The sequence below is a fragment of the Neovison vison genome, chromosome 1 (genome assembly GCF_020171115.1).
Source record: "Neovison vison isolate M4711 chromosome 1, ASM_NN_V1, whole genome shotgun sequence".
Lineage (NCBI taxonomy): Eukaryota > Metazoa > Chordata > Mammalia > Carnivora > Mustelidae > Neogale > Neogale vison.
This window is the reverse complement of record NC_058091.1, coordinates 155,689,913-155,709,757: the sequence shown is the minus strand read 5'-3', so window position 1 is coordinate 155,709,757 and position 19,845 is coordinate 155,689,913. Positions and strand designations below refer to the sequence as shown.

The 19,845-nt window shown below is 37.1% G+C and overlaps 1 protein-coding gene across 2 annotated transcripts in view; it reads left to right on the top strand.

The window, feature by feature from the left end:
* The window catches only part of NLRP3 (NLR family pyrin domain containing 3), a 66,295-nt gene extending 50,032 nt beyond the window's left edge, over positions 1-16,263 (top strand). For both annotated transcript variants that reach the window (XM_044239181.1, XM_044239172.1), the window contains exons 9-11: positions 11,150-11,320; positions 11,794-11,964; positions 15,712-16,263. In XM_044239181.1, the coding sequence (XP_044095116.1) occupies positions 11,150-11,320; positions 11,794-11,964; positions 15,712-15,811 (442 nt within the window). In that variant the 3' untranslated portion in view covers positions 15,812-16,263. The remainder of the gene's footprint in view (positions 1-11,149; positions 11,321-11,793; positions 11,965-15,711) is intronic.
* Positions 16,264-19,845: the final 3,582 nt, after the last annotated feature.

Here is a 19,845-nt window from a genome sequence, read left to right as displayed (position 1 = left end):
ATTTTATTATTTTTTAAAAGATTTTATTTATTTATTTGACAGACTGAGATCACAAGTAGGCAGAGAGGCAGGCAGAGAGAGAGGGGAAAGCAGGCTCCCTGCAGAGCAGAGAGCCCAGTGCAGGGCTCGATCCCAGGACTCTGGGATCATGACCTGAGCTGAAGGCAGAGGCTTTAACCCACTGAGCCACCCAGGTGCCCCTTAATTTATTTTTAAATGTTAAGTAACTTTCAAAGGTAGAATAAGCTTTGTGTACTGGGAATAAATCCTATGTGCTTATGGCATGTAATTCTCTTTATACATTGTTGGATTCAATTTGGTGATATTTTGTTGAGATTTTTGAACTTATGGTTATAGGAAATATATGTAATTTTTTTCTTGTAATATCTTTGTCTGGTTTTGATATTAAGTTAATGTTGGCCTTATAGAATGAATTTGAGAGTATTCCTTTTACTCTTTTCTTTTCAGAGAGATGTAGATAATTGACAAAATTTCTTCCTTAAATATTTGCTAGAATTAACCAGTGAAATAGTCTGAGTCAGGTGCTTATGTGTGTGTTTGTATGTGTTTAAATTGATTAATTATTGATTCAATTGCTTTAATAGATAAAAAGCCTGTTCAGATTGTGTATTTCTTCTTGTGTGAGTTTGGCAGATTGTGTTCTTTAATCATTGGTCCATTTAACCTAGCTTATTAACTCTGTAGGCATAGACATATTTATAGGATTCTTTTATTTTTATTTATTTATTTATTTTTATTTCTTTTCAGCGTAACAGTATTTATTGTTTTTGCACCACACCCAGTGCTCCAGATTGTTCTTCAGAGTCCATAGTCTCTCATGGTTCACCTCCCCTTCCAATTTCCCTCAACTCCGTTCTCCTCTCCATCTCCCCATGTCCTCCATGCTATTTGTTATGCTCCACAAATAAGTGAAACCATGTAATAATCAACTCTCTCTACTTGACTTATTTCACTCAGCATAATCTCTTCCAGTCCCATCCATGTTGCCACAAAAGTTGGGTATTCATCCTTTCTGATGGAGGCACAATACTCCATAGTGTATATGGACCACATCTTCCTTATCCATTCGTCCATTGAAGGGCATCTTGGTTCTTTCCACAGTTTGGCAACCGTTCCACTCACCTAACTTTTTTATTTTTTATTTTTTATTTTTTTTCACTTCTTTTTTTTAAAATTATGTTGTTAGTCACCATACAGTACATCATTAGTTTTTTTTTCAATTTATTTATTTTCAGAAAAACAGTATTCATTATTTATTTTTTTCCAATTTATTTATTTTCAGAAAAACAGTATTCATTATTTTTTCACCACACCCAGTGCTCCATGCAAGCTGTGCCCTCTATAATACCCACCACCTGGTATCCCAACCTCCCACCCCCCCACCACTTCAAACCCCTCAGATTGTTTTTCAGAGTCAATAGTATCTCATGGTTCACCTCCCCTTCCAATTTACCCAAATTCCCTTCTCCTCTGTAACACCCCTTGTCCTCCATGCTATTTGTTATGCTCACAAATAAGTGAAACCATATGATAATTGACTCTCTCTGCTTGACTTATTTCACTCAGCATAATCTCTTCCAGTCCTGTCCATGTTGCTACAAAAGTTGCCTATCTTAATACACTCTATAAATTGATTTTCTAGGTCTGCTGTAACCAACATCCACAAAAGGGTGGTTAACAAGAGTCATTTATTTTCCTTCAGCTTTATTGAGATTCAGTTGACACCCAGCACTGTATAAATTTAAGGTCTAAAGCATAATGACTGGATGTACATATACTGTAAAAATCGTCACAATAAGTCTAGTTAACATCCGTCACCTCGTTTAGTTACAAAAATATGCTTTTTCCCTGTAATGAGAACATTTAAGATTTACTTTCTTATCAACTTTGAAGTATTCCATACAGCAGTATTAACTATAGTTATTATGTTATGTAATGTCCCCAGTACTTATTTATAACTAGAAGTTTATCCCTTTGACCACCTTCATCCAGTTCCCCCACTCCCTTCCCCACATCTCTGATAATCACAAATCTGATATCTTTTTCTGTAAGTGTGGTTTCAGTTTTTAATATTTTTAATTTCATGTATAAGTGAGATCATAATATTTGTTTTTCTCTGACTTGTGTCTTTCAGTATAGCATTCCCCAATGTCCACCCATCTTGTAGTAAATGACAGAATTTATTTCTTTTTTATGGTTGAACAGTATTCAGTTGTATATACAATCATATCTTATTTATCCATTCATATGCTGATGGACAGTTATGTTGTTTCCTTGTTTTGACTATTGTATATAATGCTGCAATGAACATGGGGTGCAGATATCTTTCATATACTGATCTTATTTCTTTTAGATAAGTACTCAAATGAGAAATTGGTAGAACATGATAGTTGTATTCTTAATTTTTTGACATCCACACTGGTTTCCACTGATCTTACCAATTTGAATTCCCACCAACATTGCATGAGAACTCCCTTTATTCCACATCCTCCCAGCATTTGTTACCTCTTGTCTCTATAATGATAGTCATTTTGGCAGGTGTGAGGTGGCAATCTCTTGGTATTTTTGATTTGCATTTTGCTGATGATTAGTGATTTTTTCCAATTTATTTATTTTCAGAAAAACATTATTCATTATTTTTTCACCACACCCAGTGCTCCATGCAAGCCGTGCCCTCTATAATACCCACCACCTGGTACCCCAACCTCCCACCCCCCCGCCACTTCAAACCCCTCAGATTGTTTATATATTTATTGGTGTTTATCCACTTTGGATATTAGCCCTTTATCTGATATATCATTTGCAATTTTTCCCCCCCCATTTTGTAAGTTGCCTTTTCATTTTGTTGATCATTTCCCATGCTGTGCAGAAGATTTTTAGTCTGGTGAAATTCTCGATGTTTTTTGTTTGTTTGTTTGTTTTGTTTGTTTATTTTATTGCTTGTGTTTCAGGTGTCATATTAAAAAGAGATCATTCTTAAGACTTATGTCAAAGAGATTTTTCCCTGTATTTTCCTCCAGAAGTTTTTATGGTTTCAGGTCTTATTTTAAATTATTAGTTCATTTTGAGTAATTTTTGTGAATGGTTTAAAATAGGGGTCTAGTTTTGTTTTGTTTTACATGTGAATATTCAGTTTTCTCAGTACCATTTATTGAGGAAATTGTCTTTTTTCTACTGAGTAATGTTAGCTTCCTTATCTAAGTAACTAAGTATCTTTAGATACTAATACTTTAAGTATTAGTTAACCATATTCACATGGCTTTATTTCTGTGTTCTTGATTCTGTTCCATTGATCTATGTGTCTGTTTTTATGTCAGCACCATACTGTTTTGATTACTATAGCTTAATAATGCCATTTGAAATCAGGAAGTGTAATGCCTATAGCTGCATTCTTCTCTCTCATGACTACTCTAGCTATTTGGGAGTTTTTTGAGCTTCATACAAATTTTAGAATTTTCTTTTTTTCCACTTAAAAGTGTCACTGGAGTCTTGATATAGATTGTATTGAATCTATAGATGGCTTTGGATAGAATGGACATTTTAACAATATTAATTATTTTTTTAATATGGTTACTTTTTAAAGATTATTGATTGATTGATTGATTGATTGATTGAGAGAGCATGAGAGGGAAGGGCTGAGGGAGAGGGAAAGTAAGAGAATCTCAATCTTACTTCACACTAACTGTGGAGCCCAACACAGAGATCGATCTCAGGATCTGAGATCATGACCTGAACCAAAACCAGGAGTTAAACACTTAATTGAGTGCACCACCCAGGTGCCCCAATAATATTAATTCTAATCCATGAACCAGGGTATCTTTACATTTATTTGTCTCATCTTCAATTTTGTAGATTTTAGTAGAGATCTCTCCATTCCTTGGTTAAACTTATTCCTAAATAGTTTACTGTTTTTGATGTTATTGAAAATGAGATACTTTTTAAAATTTCATTTTCAGATAATTCATTATAGAAATAGTACTAATTTTTGTATATTAATTTTGTATCCCGCAGCTTTACTGAATCCATTGATTAGATTTTTTTTAAAAAGAATTACCTACTTATTTATTTGATAGAGAGAGAAATCAGAAGTAGGCAGAGAGGCAGGTAGAGAGAGAAGGGGAAGCAGGCTCCCTGCTGGGCAAAGAGCTCAATGCGGGCCTCGATTCCAGGACCCTGAGACTATGACCTGAGCCAAAGGCAGAGGCTTAACCCACTGAGCCACTGAGGTGCAGGATCTAACTGTTTTTTAGTTGAGTCTTTTGGATTTTCTATCTATAAAATCAAGTCAATTGTAAAAGTCATATTTACTTCTCCTTTCCAATTCTGAGGACTTTTATTTCTTTCTTTTTGTTTCCTGCTGGCTCTGGCCAGGATTTCCCAGACTATGTTGAATAGGAGTGTAGGGAATGGGCACTCTTGTTTTGTTCCTGACCACAGAGAAAAAACTTTCAACCTTTCACCATTGACCAAGATGTTAGCTCTGTGCTCACCATATATTGTTTTTATTATGTTGTGGTACATTCCTTCTATGCTTAATTTGTTAAAAGTTTTAATAATGAATGGATGTTGAGTTTTATTAAATGTCTATTCCACTTCTATTAAGAGGATCGAATGAATTTTTTCCTGTTCTTTCTAGATTTATTTTTTTAATTTCTTTTTTAAATTTAAATTTCTTTTTTAAATTCTTTTCAAAATTTCTAGAATGCACTCTTTATGCACCCCACCCAATGCTCCATGCAATACGTGCTCTCCATAATACCCACCACTGGATCAAATGAATTTTATCTTTCATTTTATTACTGTTACTTATTATATTCATTGATTTTCATATGTGGAAACCATCCTGGAATCTTAGGGATAAATTCCACTTGACATAATTAATCCTTCACATGTGCTGTCGAATTCTGTTTACTATTATTTTGTTGAAAATTTTTGCTCTATATTCATGAAGAATATGGACCTCCGGTTTTCTTGTAGTGTCTGGTTTGTTAACATCAGGGTAATGTTAGTTTCAAAAATGACTTTGAGAGTATTCCTTTCTCTGAATTTTTGGGGGGAAGTTTGAGGAGTCTTGCTATTAATTCTTTAAGTGTTGATGAAATTCACCAGTGAAGCCATCTGTTCCTGACTCTTTCTTTGTGGGGAATTTTTTTTTCCAATTTATTTATTTTCAGAAAAACATTATTCATTATTTTTTCACCACACCCAGTGCTCCATGCAAGCCGTGCCCTCTATAATACCCACCACCTGGTACCCCAAACTCCCACCCCCCCCGCCACTTCAAACCCCTCAGATTGTTTTTCAGAGTTGTATGTTTCTAAGAATTTTTCCTTTTCTTCTGGGTTGTCCAGTTTGTTGGTTATAGTTGTTGTTGTTCTTCCTTTTTTTTTTTGAATTTTTAAATTTAAATTCTGGTTAGTTAACAATAGTGTAATATAGGTTTCAGTAGTAGAATTCAGTGATTCATCACTTACATCAACACCCAGTGCTCATCAAAACAAGTGCCCTCCTTAACACTCACCACCAATTTAGCCCATCCCCACCCACCACCCTCCATCAACCCTTAGTTTGTTTTCTATAGTTAAGAATCTCTTGTGATTTGCATCCCTTTCTCTTTTCCCCTTCCCCTTACGTTCATCTATATTGTTTCGTAAATTCCACATGTGAGTGAGATCATACAGTACTTGTCTTTCTCTGACTGACTTATTTCACTTAGCATGATACACTCTAGCTCCATCCACATCGTTGCAAATGATAAGATTTCATTCTTTTTGATGGCTGAGCAATAGTCCATTGTGTGTGTGTGTGTGTGTGTGTGTGTGTACGTAAATATGTATACCCCACATCTTTATTTATTCATCAGTCATTGTATATTTGGGCTCTTCCCATAGTTTGGCAATTGTTGATAATGCTGTTATGAACATCAGGGTGCATATGCCCCCTTCAAATCCGTATTTTTTTTTTTTTTAGTGTCTCCAAAGCATAGAGCTAAGGGCCATCTAACATTCCTTTATTTTTTAAAAAATATTTTATTTGTTTATTTATCAGAGAGCACAAACAGTGGGAGGATCAGGCAGAAGGAAAAGCAGGCTACCTATGAGCAAGGAGCCCAATGTGGGACTCAATCCCAGGGTTCTGAGATCATGACCCAAGCCAAAGGCAGATGCTTAACTGACTGAACCTGTCCCCAAATCTGTATTTTTGTATCTTTTGGGTAAATGCCTAGAAGTACAATTGTGGGGTTGTAAGGTAGTTTTATTTTTAACTTTTTGAGGAATCTCCATACTACTTTCCAGGGTGGCTACACCAGTTTACATTCCTATCAACAGCATAAGAGGGCTTGCCTTTCTCCACATGCTTGCCAACATCTGTTGATTTCTGTGCTTTTTAGCCATTCTGACAGGTGTGGGGTGCTCTCATCATGGTTTTGATTTGTAGTTCCCTGAAGGTGGGAAATACTGAACATCTATGTCATGAGTCTGTTGGTGATCTGGATGTCTTCTTTGGAAAAATATCTATTCATGTCTTCTGCCCATTTTTTAACTGGGTTATTTGTATTTGGGTATTGAGTTTGATATGTTCTTTATAGATTTTGGATACCAACTCTTTATCAGATATCATTTTCAAATCTTTTCCCATTCCGAACATTGACTTTTAGGTTTTTTTGACTGTTTCCTCACTCTTCAGAAGGTTTTTATCTTGATGAAGTCCCATTGGTTAATTTTTGTCTTTGTTTCCCTCACCTCTGGAGACATGTCTAGCAAGAAGTTGCTGCAGCTGAGGTCAAATAAATTGCTTCATTTTTTCCTTTCTAGGATTTTGGTGGTTTCTTTTCTCACATTGAGGTCTTTCATCTATTTTGAGTTTATCTTTGTGTATGGTGTAAGAGAATGGTCCAGTTTCATTCATCTATGTGTGGCCATCCAATTTTCCCAGCACTGTTTGTTGAAGAGACCATCTTTCTCCATTGCACGCTCTTTCCTGCTTTGTTGAAGATTAGTTGACCATAAAGATGAGGGTCAATTTCTGGGTTCTCCATTCTGTTCCATGAATCTATGCACCTGTTTTTGTGTGAGTATCTTACTGTCTTGTTGACTACAACTTTGTAATATATCTTGAGGTCTAGAATTGCGATGCTTTCAAGTTTTCTTTTCAGGATTGCTTTGGCTATTCAGGCTCTTTTCTGGTTCCATGCAAATTTTAGAATTGTTTGTTCTAGCTCTCTGAAGAATGCTGGTGTTATTTTGATAGGGGGTTGCTTTAAATGTGTAGATTGCTTTGGGTAGTATAGACATTTTAGCAATGTTTATTCTTCCAGTCTACTAGATGGATTTTTTCCCCCATTTCTTTGTGTCCTCTTCTATTTCTTTTGTAAGTATTCTATAGTTTTCAGATCTTTTACCTCTTTGATTAGGATTATTCCTAGGTATCTCATTGTTTTTGGTGCAATTATAAATGGGATCAATTCCTTGATTTCTTTTTCTGCTACTTCATTATTGGTATATAGAAATTCAACAGACTTGTGTACACTGATTTTGTGTACAGTGACTTTACTAAATTTGTGTATCAGTTCTAGCAATTTTTTGTGGAGTCTTTTTTATTATATCTTCTTAAATTTATCAGGAATTTATTACCATGCTGACATATACAGATCTACAGATTTAGGCACAATATTACATAGTATACATTACAGTAATTTATTCAGGTTCTTACCAAATGATAAACTTTTGGATGACCTTTTCCTTTTTTATTATTATAAGTAACTATGAAAAATATATTTATATATATAAATTTATTTATGTGTGGATATTTCTTTTAAGATGGAAACCTATAAACGTAATTAATGAAGTCATCCTTTAAGGCATTTTATATTTTGTTAGGTATGGCCACATGTCCTGAATTTTAGGCCTCTATTTTTGGTTGCATTTTGCGCTCCCCCTCCCATATTACATAAGTGCCTCATAGTGAGCAATTGCAAAATTCTTTAATTCTTATAACTTACTCTCCACCGTCATCCTTTGTCCCCTTCTTGCCCTTTCTTTACTGCCTTGTTGAATACTGGGACTTTCCAGAAGGCTGATTAGCCAGTAAACAGAGGAAAAACCTAGATTATCTTTACTTTCAGTTCCCTTTACCTGCTTCTTTCTTTTTCAAAACACCAGAGGAGTTTTCTAAAATGCAGATTTTATAATATCACACTTTTTCTCAAAAAAAATTTCAAAAAGGGACACCTGGGTGACTCAGTTGTTAAGTGTCTGCCTTTGGCTCAGGTCATGATCCCAGGGTCCTGGGACTGAGCCTTGCATTGGGCTCCGGGCTCAGCATGGAGCCTGCTTCTTCCTCTCCCACTCCCCCTGCTTGTATTTCTTCTCTAGCTGCCTATGTCAAATAAATTAAACAAAAACAAAGACAAACAAAGAAAAAAACCAAACAAACTTCAAAAGTTCTTTGAAGTCAAAGTGTAGTTGCTGTGTCTTAGCATAGTACACAAAATTGTCCCTGATCAGCTTTAGATCATTGCTTCTGCCACATGCTTCACTCCATTCTGAGTCATATTTAGTAAGCTTTTAGTTCTAAGAATGTGACCTATTTTACCCTTCCTTCCTTTGCTTACCACTTTCTTTTTGCCTAGTATGCAAATTATTCAACCATCATCATAGTCTATCTAGGAAACTCCTTCTTATTTTTCAAGTAATTTTACAGCTTTTCCATTTAAAAATAAGGACAAAAATGATACCTAAATCTTGGTTTTGTTGTAATTCTATGAGACAATCCCATTTTAAGTCATTATTTCAGCCAAATATTATTATTGTGTAGAAATGAAACAGACTTGTTGCATTTTTATTACTTAATTTTCTTTCTGACACATTTTTATAACATAAGCATATATTAGTGATTAAAAATACAATCATTTAACAATATAGTATATGGCAAGAAATCTTTACTCAGTGAATGTAGAACTGAGTCAAATGGATTGATTGAGACCAAGATGTGTGATGTTGGTTACATCCCTCTAATCAAGCGGATTGCTGGCTAGAACTTGTTTGATTGCCTAAACATTTCATTATGCACTCCATGCACCCACCACTCAGTCTCAATAGTAATTAACATTTTGATAATTGAGATGTGACTTATATTTAACAAAACCACCTTGTGCTGCCATTTTGTGCACTGCTAGTCAAACACCTGTTCATAATCCCTTCTTGTCATTTTCTGGAAATGATGGCAAAGCTTGTTATTTTGTAGCTTACAAAATAATTTTTCCTTTCCTTTTTTTTTTTGGATGAGTATCTTCAGTTTTCTGGAATGGTCTTTATCTTTGCTGTTATTCATCTTCATCTTGTCTGTTCAAGCTGCTGTAACAAAAACACCATGGTCTGGGTGACTCAAACAACAAACATGACTCACAGTTCTAGAGGCTGGAAGCCCAGTATCAAGGTGCCTGTAGATCATTTCCTTCCCGGCTTTCAAATAGCCACCTTATTGTTGTGTCTTCACATGACAATAGTGGCAAGGGAACTCTTTGGGGTCTGTTTTATCAGGGCACTAATTCCATCATGAAGACTCCACCCTGATGACGTAATTACTTCTTAAAGTCTGCACTCTTACCATCACAATGAAGGTTAAGATTTCAACATATGATTTCAATATGACACAAACATTTGGCTCGTAATAGCTAATAATCTTGCAAATCCCTTCAGCACATTAATTAAGGACCATCTGATGAAATTATTCTCAGCTGGAAATAAAGTTCTTACTAGAAGCCTTGTCTTGTTTTTTGTTTGTTTGTTTGTTTATTTGTTGTTGTTGTTTTTTCTAATTCACCCATCTTGGGATTTATTCCCCTCTTGGTCTTGCATATTCAGGTTTTTTTTAAAATTACGATTCATCCCTGACTGCCAAGATGGAAACCAGTAAGAGGATAAATACTTCTGTTTTCTTTTGACCACCTGCTGGTGCTACTTTCTATGTTTCTATTTTTCCTGATTCTAAGACATCTTGGAACTTATGAACATGTTATTGTTAAGAATTCCTTCAGGAAGGAATGTGACTGCATGAGATGTTGTTAAGTCAAGGTTTTGTTGAAGGCCTAGCATAAGTGGCTTTCTGTGTACTGTATACCCTCCTCTGAGCTTCTGTGCTAGAGGGATGCAGCTCTCTCTCCTAAAACCCTCATGTTCTGTTGGGTAAGAAAATATATTCAATTTGACCCCAATGCAGCACACCAAACTTCTTAGTCCCACTGAGTGTAATAAAAATCTAGAGCTCTAAACTCTGAGAGTCCCCTACCAGTGCAGAAGGAAGGGTGATATGGATAGAAGGGCCACAGAAGAGGGATGGCCCTATAAGGCTTAAATTCATGTCTCTTCCCACTAAACACTTGCTCTTTCAACTTAAGAGAAACATAGGATTCGATAAACCTGATTTCTAGTCTGCAAAAGACACATAATAGTTACAGCTTCACTGCTGCCTTACTCAGTTAATGTGAGAATCCAATAAGGCAACTCTTTGCAATGTTGTTGGAATTATCAGTGAAGGATAATCTGGGATGTATTTCTGGTAGGTGTGGTGGCAAAGAGCATGAATGGCAGAGGTAATATGTGTAAGAAGGAAGAAGAATGTATAAGATGGAAGAAGAATATGTAAGAAATCTGAATCCATTTGCTTTTTCTGTCTCTTCCACCAATCCCAGCAGAGCAGCCACTGTGACTATTATTTGTCTCTCTTATGGGTTCAGAGACAGAGAGTCATGCTTTCCTCAGATTATATCCAAGAGGCTGGGTCCTGACCTTGAAGGAGAAGGATGCAGCTTTTTAAAAAAAATTTTTTTTAAGATTTAATTTATTTGAGAGAGAGAGGGGGAGAGAGAGAGAGAGAGAGAACAAACCAGTTTGGAGTGGGGGGCAGAGAGAGGGAGAAGCAGACTCTCCACTGAGCCTGACATGGGGCTTGATCACAGGACACTGGGACAACAACCTGAGCCAAAGGCAGATGCTTCACCAACTGAGCCACCCAAGTGCCCTAAGAATGCACTTTTTAGATGAGATGAGATTCCTGTGCTAAGATAGCTTTGCAGTGTTCAAGAAAGGCTGAACATTGAGGACTCATTTCCTTGTTCCTTCTCCAGGTTGATGAATTCTGGCCTTACATCAGGTTGTTGTCCAGCTTTGTCATCAGTGCTCAGCACTAACCAGAAGCTCACACACCTTTACCTACGGGGCAATTCTCTTGGAGACACGGGAGTTAAGCTACTCTGTGAAGGCCTCTTGCACCCCAACTGTAAGCTTCAGATATTGGAGTAAGTCCCTTAGCTAATTATAGTGATGGGGATGCATGGTGGCTAAGGTGGGGGGAATGATGGTGGGATGATTTTTATCTGAGAAGTGATGGTGGTCTCCTAAGATTTGGCTTATTACAGGATCATGGGACTGGGAGGAGTTCTATTTCTTGGTGGTATAAAGGTAAAAACTGGATTTCATCAAAAAAGAATGGGGCAATATGGCACTTGTGTTTAAGGGAAATTTGGAGAGAGCCATAGAATCTTGGAAAAATCAGTTCACAAACTATTACTGATTGGATCTGCACAATCCAGGAGACTGAAAAAAATGCCTTCATCTGAAACAGGAGAAGGATAAGCACAGGCACATAAAATTGTTCCAAATTCATTAATCCTGTGCTTTTTGTGCATTTGAAACATTGCAGGCTGAGATCTGGGGGGTCTAGGAGGATAGTTAAGGGGACATTTTCCTTAAATCACTGTCTTTCTTGCAGATTAGATGGCTGTAGCCTCACCTCACACTGTTGCTGGGATCTTTCCACACTTCTGACCTCCAATAAGAGCCTGCGGGAATTGAGCCTGGGCAGTAATGACCTGGGTGATCTAGGGGTCATGCTGCTCTGTGAAGTGTTAAAACAGCAGGGCTGCCTCCTAAAAAGCCTGAAGTAAGTATGATTTGAACAGATTTATGTGGCAGTGTTCAGAGTACTAAGGACAAGTTGATGAGTTATCAAAACCCAGGATGGCTTCATTTGTATTCAAAGAGTGAGGTTGGGTCTGTGTCTATTGTTGCAGACTTTTTTATGATTCACAAACCACATATTTAACTTCATCCAGACAGTTAGAATAATTAAGGTTCAGTTGGGTGTCAAAAGAGTTTCCATTTATATTCCTGAAAGAAACCCAAGTCCCAGTGAAAGTGGCCAAATAAAATTATATGACCCTGAAAGGGACCAAAGGTACTTTGTAGACCTAGAGCAGTCCATGGTTCCTCTTAATTGCAAAGGTCTTTGCACAGTGGGGGTGTTCTTAGGATTTGAAAATGAGAAAAGAAATTTCCAGAAATGTCAAGATTAGAAATTCTATAAGCCAGTTTATGTGCATTGTGTTGTGTTTCATTACTGGTGATACCACTGGTATTCATTACCTCTCCAGTAAGAGCTTCCTAGTGAGTCCTGTATCTTTGTCAACCCTGATAATCACGTTCTTGCCAGAAGAACTTTCCCTCACTTGGCTTTAGGGGCCACACCTTCTCCACACTGGATTTTTTTCTCCTTCATTTGCTATTTCTGCTCAGTCTCCTTTTGTGGATTCTCTTTATCATCTTGACCTGCACATGCTGAAACACCAGGACTCAATCATTGAGCTATTTTTTTTCTCTATACTTTATCCCATGTTGATATCATCCAGTGTTCTGGCTTTACCATATATATGCTGTGCCAGCCAATTTATACCTGCGTGAATTCCATGTCAAAATGTTAGTCTGACCTTTCCATTTTATGTCTAATAAATGTGCTAAACTTTACATGTCCAAATCCAAACCTATATTGGCCCCTCTTCTGCCTCTTCCTTATCTCAAGTCAATGGTTACTCAGTGAGAATTGCTCAAGCCAAACACAAACAAAACAATGCCACAAAACAACAAAAAACCCCATCACTCTAGGTCAACTTTCTTTTTTTTCAATTTATTTATTTTCAGAAAAACAGTATTCATTATTTTTTCACCACATCCAGTGCTCCATGCAAGTGGTGCCCTCTATAGTACCCACCACCTGGTACCCCAACCTCCCACCCCCCCTCCACTTCAAACCCCTCAGATTGTTTTTCAGAGTCCATAGTCTCTCATGGTTCACCTCCCCTTCCAATTTACCCAAATTCCCTACTCCTCTCTAACGCCCCTTGTCCTCCATGCTATTTGTTATGCTCCACAAATAAGTGAAACCATATGATAATTGACTCTCTCTGCTTGACTTATTTCGCTCAGCATAATCTCTTCCAGTCCCGTCCATGTTGCTACAAAAGTTGGGTATTCATCCTTTCTGATGGAGGCAGAATACTCCATAGTGTATATGGACCACATCTTCCTTATCCATTCATCCGTGAAGGGCATCTTGGTTCTTTCCATAGTTTGGCGACTGTGGCCATTGCTGCTATAAACATTGGGGTACAGATGGCCCTTCTTTTCACGACATCTGTGTCTTTGGGGTAAATACCCAGGAGTGCATCTAGGTCAACTTTCTTATATGCACATTAGCTCATTGGCATGTCCTGTTTGTTCTGCTTCTGTATCATGCCAGCTTCTTGACTCCTACCCTAGTTCAAGCCACTGTCCCCCTTGTCTGAATTGTTCCAATGGCACCTTCCAGGCTACTCTGCATCTATTAGTATCCTGACCATGGCAGATGGAGGGTGCAGCTAAAACAGGAGCAAGTGATTATATCATTCCTACCCATGTGCTCTAGTGACTCCTTATCACATTGAAAGTAACATCCACAAATCCATGGCAATGCCTAAGGCCTCCTTTGATCCACCCTCTGCTCTTTCTGCAAATTCATTGTCTCCTAATCCATGTTCCTTCTGCTCCACACACACTGATTTTGTAGTTTTCCAAAAATATGGTCACCTCCAGAACTTGGCATTTCCTGTTCCCTCTGCCTGAACCTCTCTCCCCTTTGATATCCATGTGTCTTGTTCCCATGTATCCTTAAATTCTCTGCTTCGAGGTTTTCTTCTGTGTCTGTCTCTAACCATCCTACTGAAAATAACAGTCCAGCATATTCCCCCCCTTTTCACTTATTTTCCTCCATAGTGTGATCACCATCATACATACCTGCTACATCACTTTCTTGCTTATTTGTTATCTATATCTTACTCAAATAATATAAATTCTATTAGTCCTGGGCTTCTGTTCTAGTTCATGACCTCAAGGCTGAGAACTAGTTGGAATGCAGGCTCAAATAAACAGAAGTGTGCATCCTTATGTAGAGACAGTGGAACACAGGTACTGCAGGAAAAGCCAACATTCTAAGAGTGAAGAGAAATAGAATGAAAAAGGGAAGTGTAGGCCAGGATGAAGCTGAGAAAATGCTGTATCTGAAGTCACTGACCTAGCCCTGAGGGACACTCTGCAGATGAGGGATAGGCTTCAAACTGACTAAGGAACCTCTGGATACAATCAACCTGTCTCATTAGCTCAGGGTGCCTTAAGCAACAGATATTTATTGGTCACAGTTTTGAATATGGGAAGTCTAAGATCACAGTGCCAACCAATTCAGGTTCTGGTGAGAGTTTTCTTCCAGGCTTGCAGATGGCTGTCTTTTACCCATGTACTTATGTGGAAGAGAGAGACAGAGACAGGGACACTGTGTGCCCTCACATCTCTTACCTTAGGAGAATGATCTCATTGTGATGACCCACTCCCATGACCTCATCTAACCTTAACTATATCCCAAATGTCCATTTCAAATACCATCACATGAGGGATTAGGGCTTCTGTATAGGAATTTTGAAGAATCACAAACATTAAATCCATAACATAACCAAATAAAGATTGGTAAAAATGGTGCAGGACAAATGGTGTGATTTCTTAGCTAACTTGCAAGGGAAACAAGAAAAAAAGAGACAAGAGGGAAGAAATTATATATCAAAGAAGACTTGAGAGGCATACAAAACAGTTGCAATGTGGGAGCTTTACTTGGCTCCTGATTAAATGAACCTAATATAAAAAATGTATTAGCTAATCGAGGAAATTTAAACGCTGACTGGACATATATTGATATTAAGGAATCAGTGTTAACTTTTTAAGTGTGATATTGGCATTGGTGGTTGTGTTTCTAAAAACCTTCATTTAGTGTCACATAGTGCAACATTTATAGATGCATGCAATGCTGTTTGTAATAATCCATTTGGTGGGTGATAGATGAAACAAGATTGGCCATGAGTTATCTTTTTTAATGTATTTTTAAAAAAGATTTTATTTACTTATTGGAGAGACAGAGATTGAGAGAGAGCAAGAGCATGAGCAGGGGAGGAGGGTAGAGGGAGAAGGAGAAGCAGACCCCTCACTGAGCAGGGAGCCTGATGACATGGTAGTCAATTCCAGGACCTTAGGATCATAACCTGAGCTGAAGGCAGATTCTTAACTGACTGAACTCCCCAGGCGTCCCTGGCAATGGGTTATTAATTGTCAAATTTGGGTAATAGGCATAGGGATTCACTACCATTCTCTCTAAATTAACATGTTTAAATATTTCCAAACTTGAAGGTTAAAAATATAACATAAAAACAATAGGCATGAAGTGTAGCATTGGAGAGCTTAGGTTAAGGGAAGTAAGGAGATGAGGTTTTGAAGGCAAAACTCTGAGAGTGCTCTCTGAAGAATATAACACAAGGCTGTCAATTTGTTCTTACAGGTTATGTGAAATGTATTTCAATTATGATACAAAATGTGCATTAGAAACACTTCAAGAAGAAAAGCCCGAGTTGACCATTGTCTTTGAGCCCTTTTGGTAGTGATAGATGCCGGCTGCCAGATGCCTGCATTTTGGCTTCCTGTCATCCAGGTGTGGAGAAGTGAGAATGAGCACTCCCCCAACCAAGGTGAAGACCATCACTCCACGATTCCTCTGGTCCAGGGTGGGACAGCGAAATCTTGCCGATGGTGTGTTTTACAAGAGAAGCATCTCCTTTCCCCTGGCTTGAAGACACCAGGACAATGAAATCATCCAAATGAGGTGGTTCTCATTATAGAACCTTAGAGGATATGTTCCTGTTGGTGACCTCATATAACTAACTCATGTAATAAAGCACTTTTTCTGTTTTTCTCTTCTTACTCTCTCTAAATCTCCTTTCCCTCATACCCTTTTTACCCATCTTTGTTCTGTTTACCTTCACCCATATCAACATTATCACACATTCCTATCTTTCTGACTATAACAGAACTAGTAAACTATATGCTATGTTGCAGTTTTGTAGCAGCAACTTATTTATTTTTAATTTTTGTAACAGTTATATTTTCTAATAAAATAATTCATGTTTATTGTAGCTGGTTGAAAAGTCAGAAAATTTAAAACCTTTTTGTATTTATTGATTTAAATAGTGTCTTTCCCTTAATTAATTAATTTTATTTTTAAATTATTTATTATTATTACGTGCAATGATAGTACATCATTAGTTTTTAATGAACAACGATTCATTAGTTGCATATAACACACAGTGCTCATCACAACATGTGCCCTCCTTAATACCCATCACCCAGCTACCCCATTCCCCATGTCCTCCCTTCTGTAACCCTCAGTTAGTTTCCTGGAGTTGAGTCTTTCATAGTTTGTCTCCCTCTCTGATTTCTTCCAATTCAGTTTTCCCTCCCTTCCCCTGTGCTTTTCCTTAGTTTCCACATATGAGTGAAACCATCTGATAACTGTCTTTCTCTGCTTGACATATTTCACTTAGCATAATTTCCTCCAGTTCTGTCCATGTTGATGTTAATGCTGGGTATTCATCCTTTTTGATGGCTGAGTAATACTCCATTGTATATATGAACCACATCTTTATCCATTCATCTGTTGAAGGGCATCTTGTCTCCTCCCACAATTTGGGTATTGTGGACATTGCTGCTATGAATATTTGGATGTATGTGCCCATTCTTTTCACTACATCTTTATCTTTTGGATAAATACCTAGTAGTAGTGTAATTACTGCATCCTAAGGTAATTCTATTATTAATAACCTGAAAAAACCTCCATACTGTTTTCCAGAGTGGCTGTACCAGCTTGCATTCTACCAACAGTGTAAGAGAGTTCCCCTTTCTCTACATCCTCACCAACACTTGTTTCCTGTCTTTTTAATTTTTGCCATTCTAATTGGAGTAAGGTAATATCTCATTGTGGTTTTGATTTGTATTTCCCTGATGGCTAGTGATGTTGAACATTTTTTCATTTGTCTGTTAGCCATTTGTATGTCTTCTTTTTGGAGATATGTCTGTTCAACTCTTCTGCCCATTTATCCATTTATTGACTGGATTATTTATTTTTTGGGTGTTGAGTTTGAGAAGTTCTTTATAGATCTGGATACCAGTCTTTTATCCATAAAGTCATTTGCAATTATTTCTCCCATTCTGTGGATTGCCTCTTTGTTTTGTTGACTATTTCTTTTGCTGTGCAAAAGCTTTTTTTCTTGATGAAGTCCTAATAGTTCATTTTTGCTTTTGTTTCCCTTGCCTTTATACATGTGTCTTGAAAGAGATCACTGTGACCAATGTTGAAGAGGTTACTTCTTATGTTCTCCTTTAAGACTTTGATAAATTCCTTTCTCACATTGAGGTCTTTCAACCATTTAGAGTTTACCTTTGTGTATGGTGTAAGTGAATGGTCCAGACTCATTCTTCTGCATGTGGCTGTTCAATTTTCCCAGCACCATTTATTGAAGAGCCTGTCTTTTTTTTCCATTGGGTATTCTTTCCTGCTTTGTCAAAGATTAGTTGACCATAGCGATGAGGGTCCATTTCTGGGGTCTCTATTATGTTACACTGATCTATGTGTCTGTTTGTGTGCTGATAGCATGCTTTCTTGATGATCACAGCTTTGTAATATAGCTTGGAGTCAAGCACTGTAATGCCTGTAGCTTTGGTTTTCTTTTTCAACAATCCCTGGTAAATTTGGGGTCTTTTCTGGTTCCATATAAATTTCAGGATTGTTTATTCTAGCTCTGCAAAAAATGCCAGTGACATTTTGATAGGGATCTCACTGTAAGTGTAGATTGCTCTTGGCAGCATAGACATTTTAACAATGTTATTCTTCGAACCCGTGAGCATGGAATGTTTTTCCAACTCTTTGTGTCTTCCTCAGTATCTTTCATAAGCATTATGTAGTTTCTAGAATCTATATCTTTTATATCTTTGGTAGGTTTGTTCCTAGGTATCTTATGGTTTTTGGTGCTATTGTAAATGGAATCGATCCCTTAATACCTCTTCATACACATTGTTAGTGTATAGAAATGCACTGATTTCTGTGTATTGATTTTGTATCCTGACACTTTACTGAATTGTGGTATGAGTTCTAGTAATTTGAGGAGTCTTTTGAGTTTTCCACAAAAAGTATCATGTCATCTGTGAAGAGAGAGTTTGAGTTCTTCTTTGCCAATTTGAATGCCTTTTATTTCTTTTTGTTGTCTGATTGCTGAGGCTAGGACTTCTAGTACTATGAGGAACAAAAGTAGTGAGAATGGGCATCCCTGTCGTGTTTCTGGCCTTAAAAGAAAAATCTCTCAGTTTTTCCCCATTGAGAGTGATAGTCGCTGTGGGCTTTTCATAGATGGCCTTTATGATATTGAAGTATGTCCTCTCTATCCCTACACGCTGAAGAGTTAATCAGGAAAGGATGCTGTATTTTGTCAAATGCTTTTTCTGCATCACTTGAGAGGACCATATGGTTCTTCTCTTTTCTTTTATTATTGTGCTGTATAACACTGATTGATTTGCAAGTTTAACACTTGCATCCTAGGCATAAATCCCTGGTCATGATAGGTAAGACTTTTAATGTACTGTCAGATCCTATTGGCTAGAATCTTGAGTATTTTGGCATCTATCCATGTTCATCAAGGATATTGGTCTGTAAATCTTTCTGATGGGGTCTTTGCCTGGTTTTGGGATCAGGGTAATGCCTCATAAAAGCAGTTTGGAAGTTTTCCTTCTGTTTCTATTTTTTGGAACAGTTTCAGTAGAATAGGTATTATTTCTTTTTTAAATATTTGGTAGCATTCCCTTGGGAAGCCATCTGGCTCTGGACTTTTGTTTTTTTTTTGGGAGGTTTTTGATTGCTACTTCAATTTTTTTTTTTACATCTGATAATTGGTCTATTCAGTTGTCTATATTTTCAAGTTTGAGTTTTGTTAGTTTGTATATTTCCAGGAAAGCATCCATTTCTTCCAGATTGCTTAATTTGTTCACATATAGTTGCTAGTAATAATTTCTAATAATTGTTTCACTTCCTTGCTGTTAGTCATGATGTCTCCCCTTTCATTCATGATTTTATTAATTTGGGTCCTTTTTTTTTCTTTTTTCCTGGATAAGTTTGGCCGATGGTTTATTGATCTTATTCTTTCGTGGAACTAGCTTCTAGTTTCATTGATCTGTCTTACTGTTTTTTTCTGGTTTCTATTTCATTGAACTCTGCTCTAATCTTTATTATTTCTCTTCTCCTGCTTGTCTTAGGTTTTGTTTGCTGTTCTTTCTCCTTTAGGTGTGAGGTTAGCTTGTGCCTTTGGGATTTTTCTACTTTATTGAGAGAGGGCTGGATGGCTATATATTTCCCCTTAGGTCCACCTTTGCAGTATCCCATAGGTTTTGGACTGATGTGTTTTCATTCTCATTAGTTTCCATGAATTGTTTAAGTTCTTCTTTGATTCCTTGGTTGACCCATTCCTTCTTTAACATGATGCTCTTTAACTTCCAAATATTTAAATTCCTTCCAAATTTTTTCTTGTGATTGAGTTCAAGTTTCAAAACATTGTGGTCTGATAATATGCAGGGAATAATCACAATCTTTTGG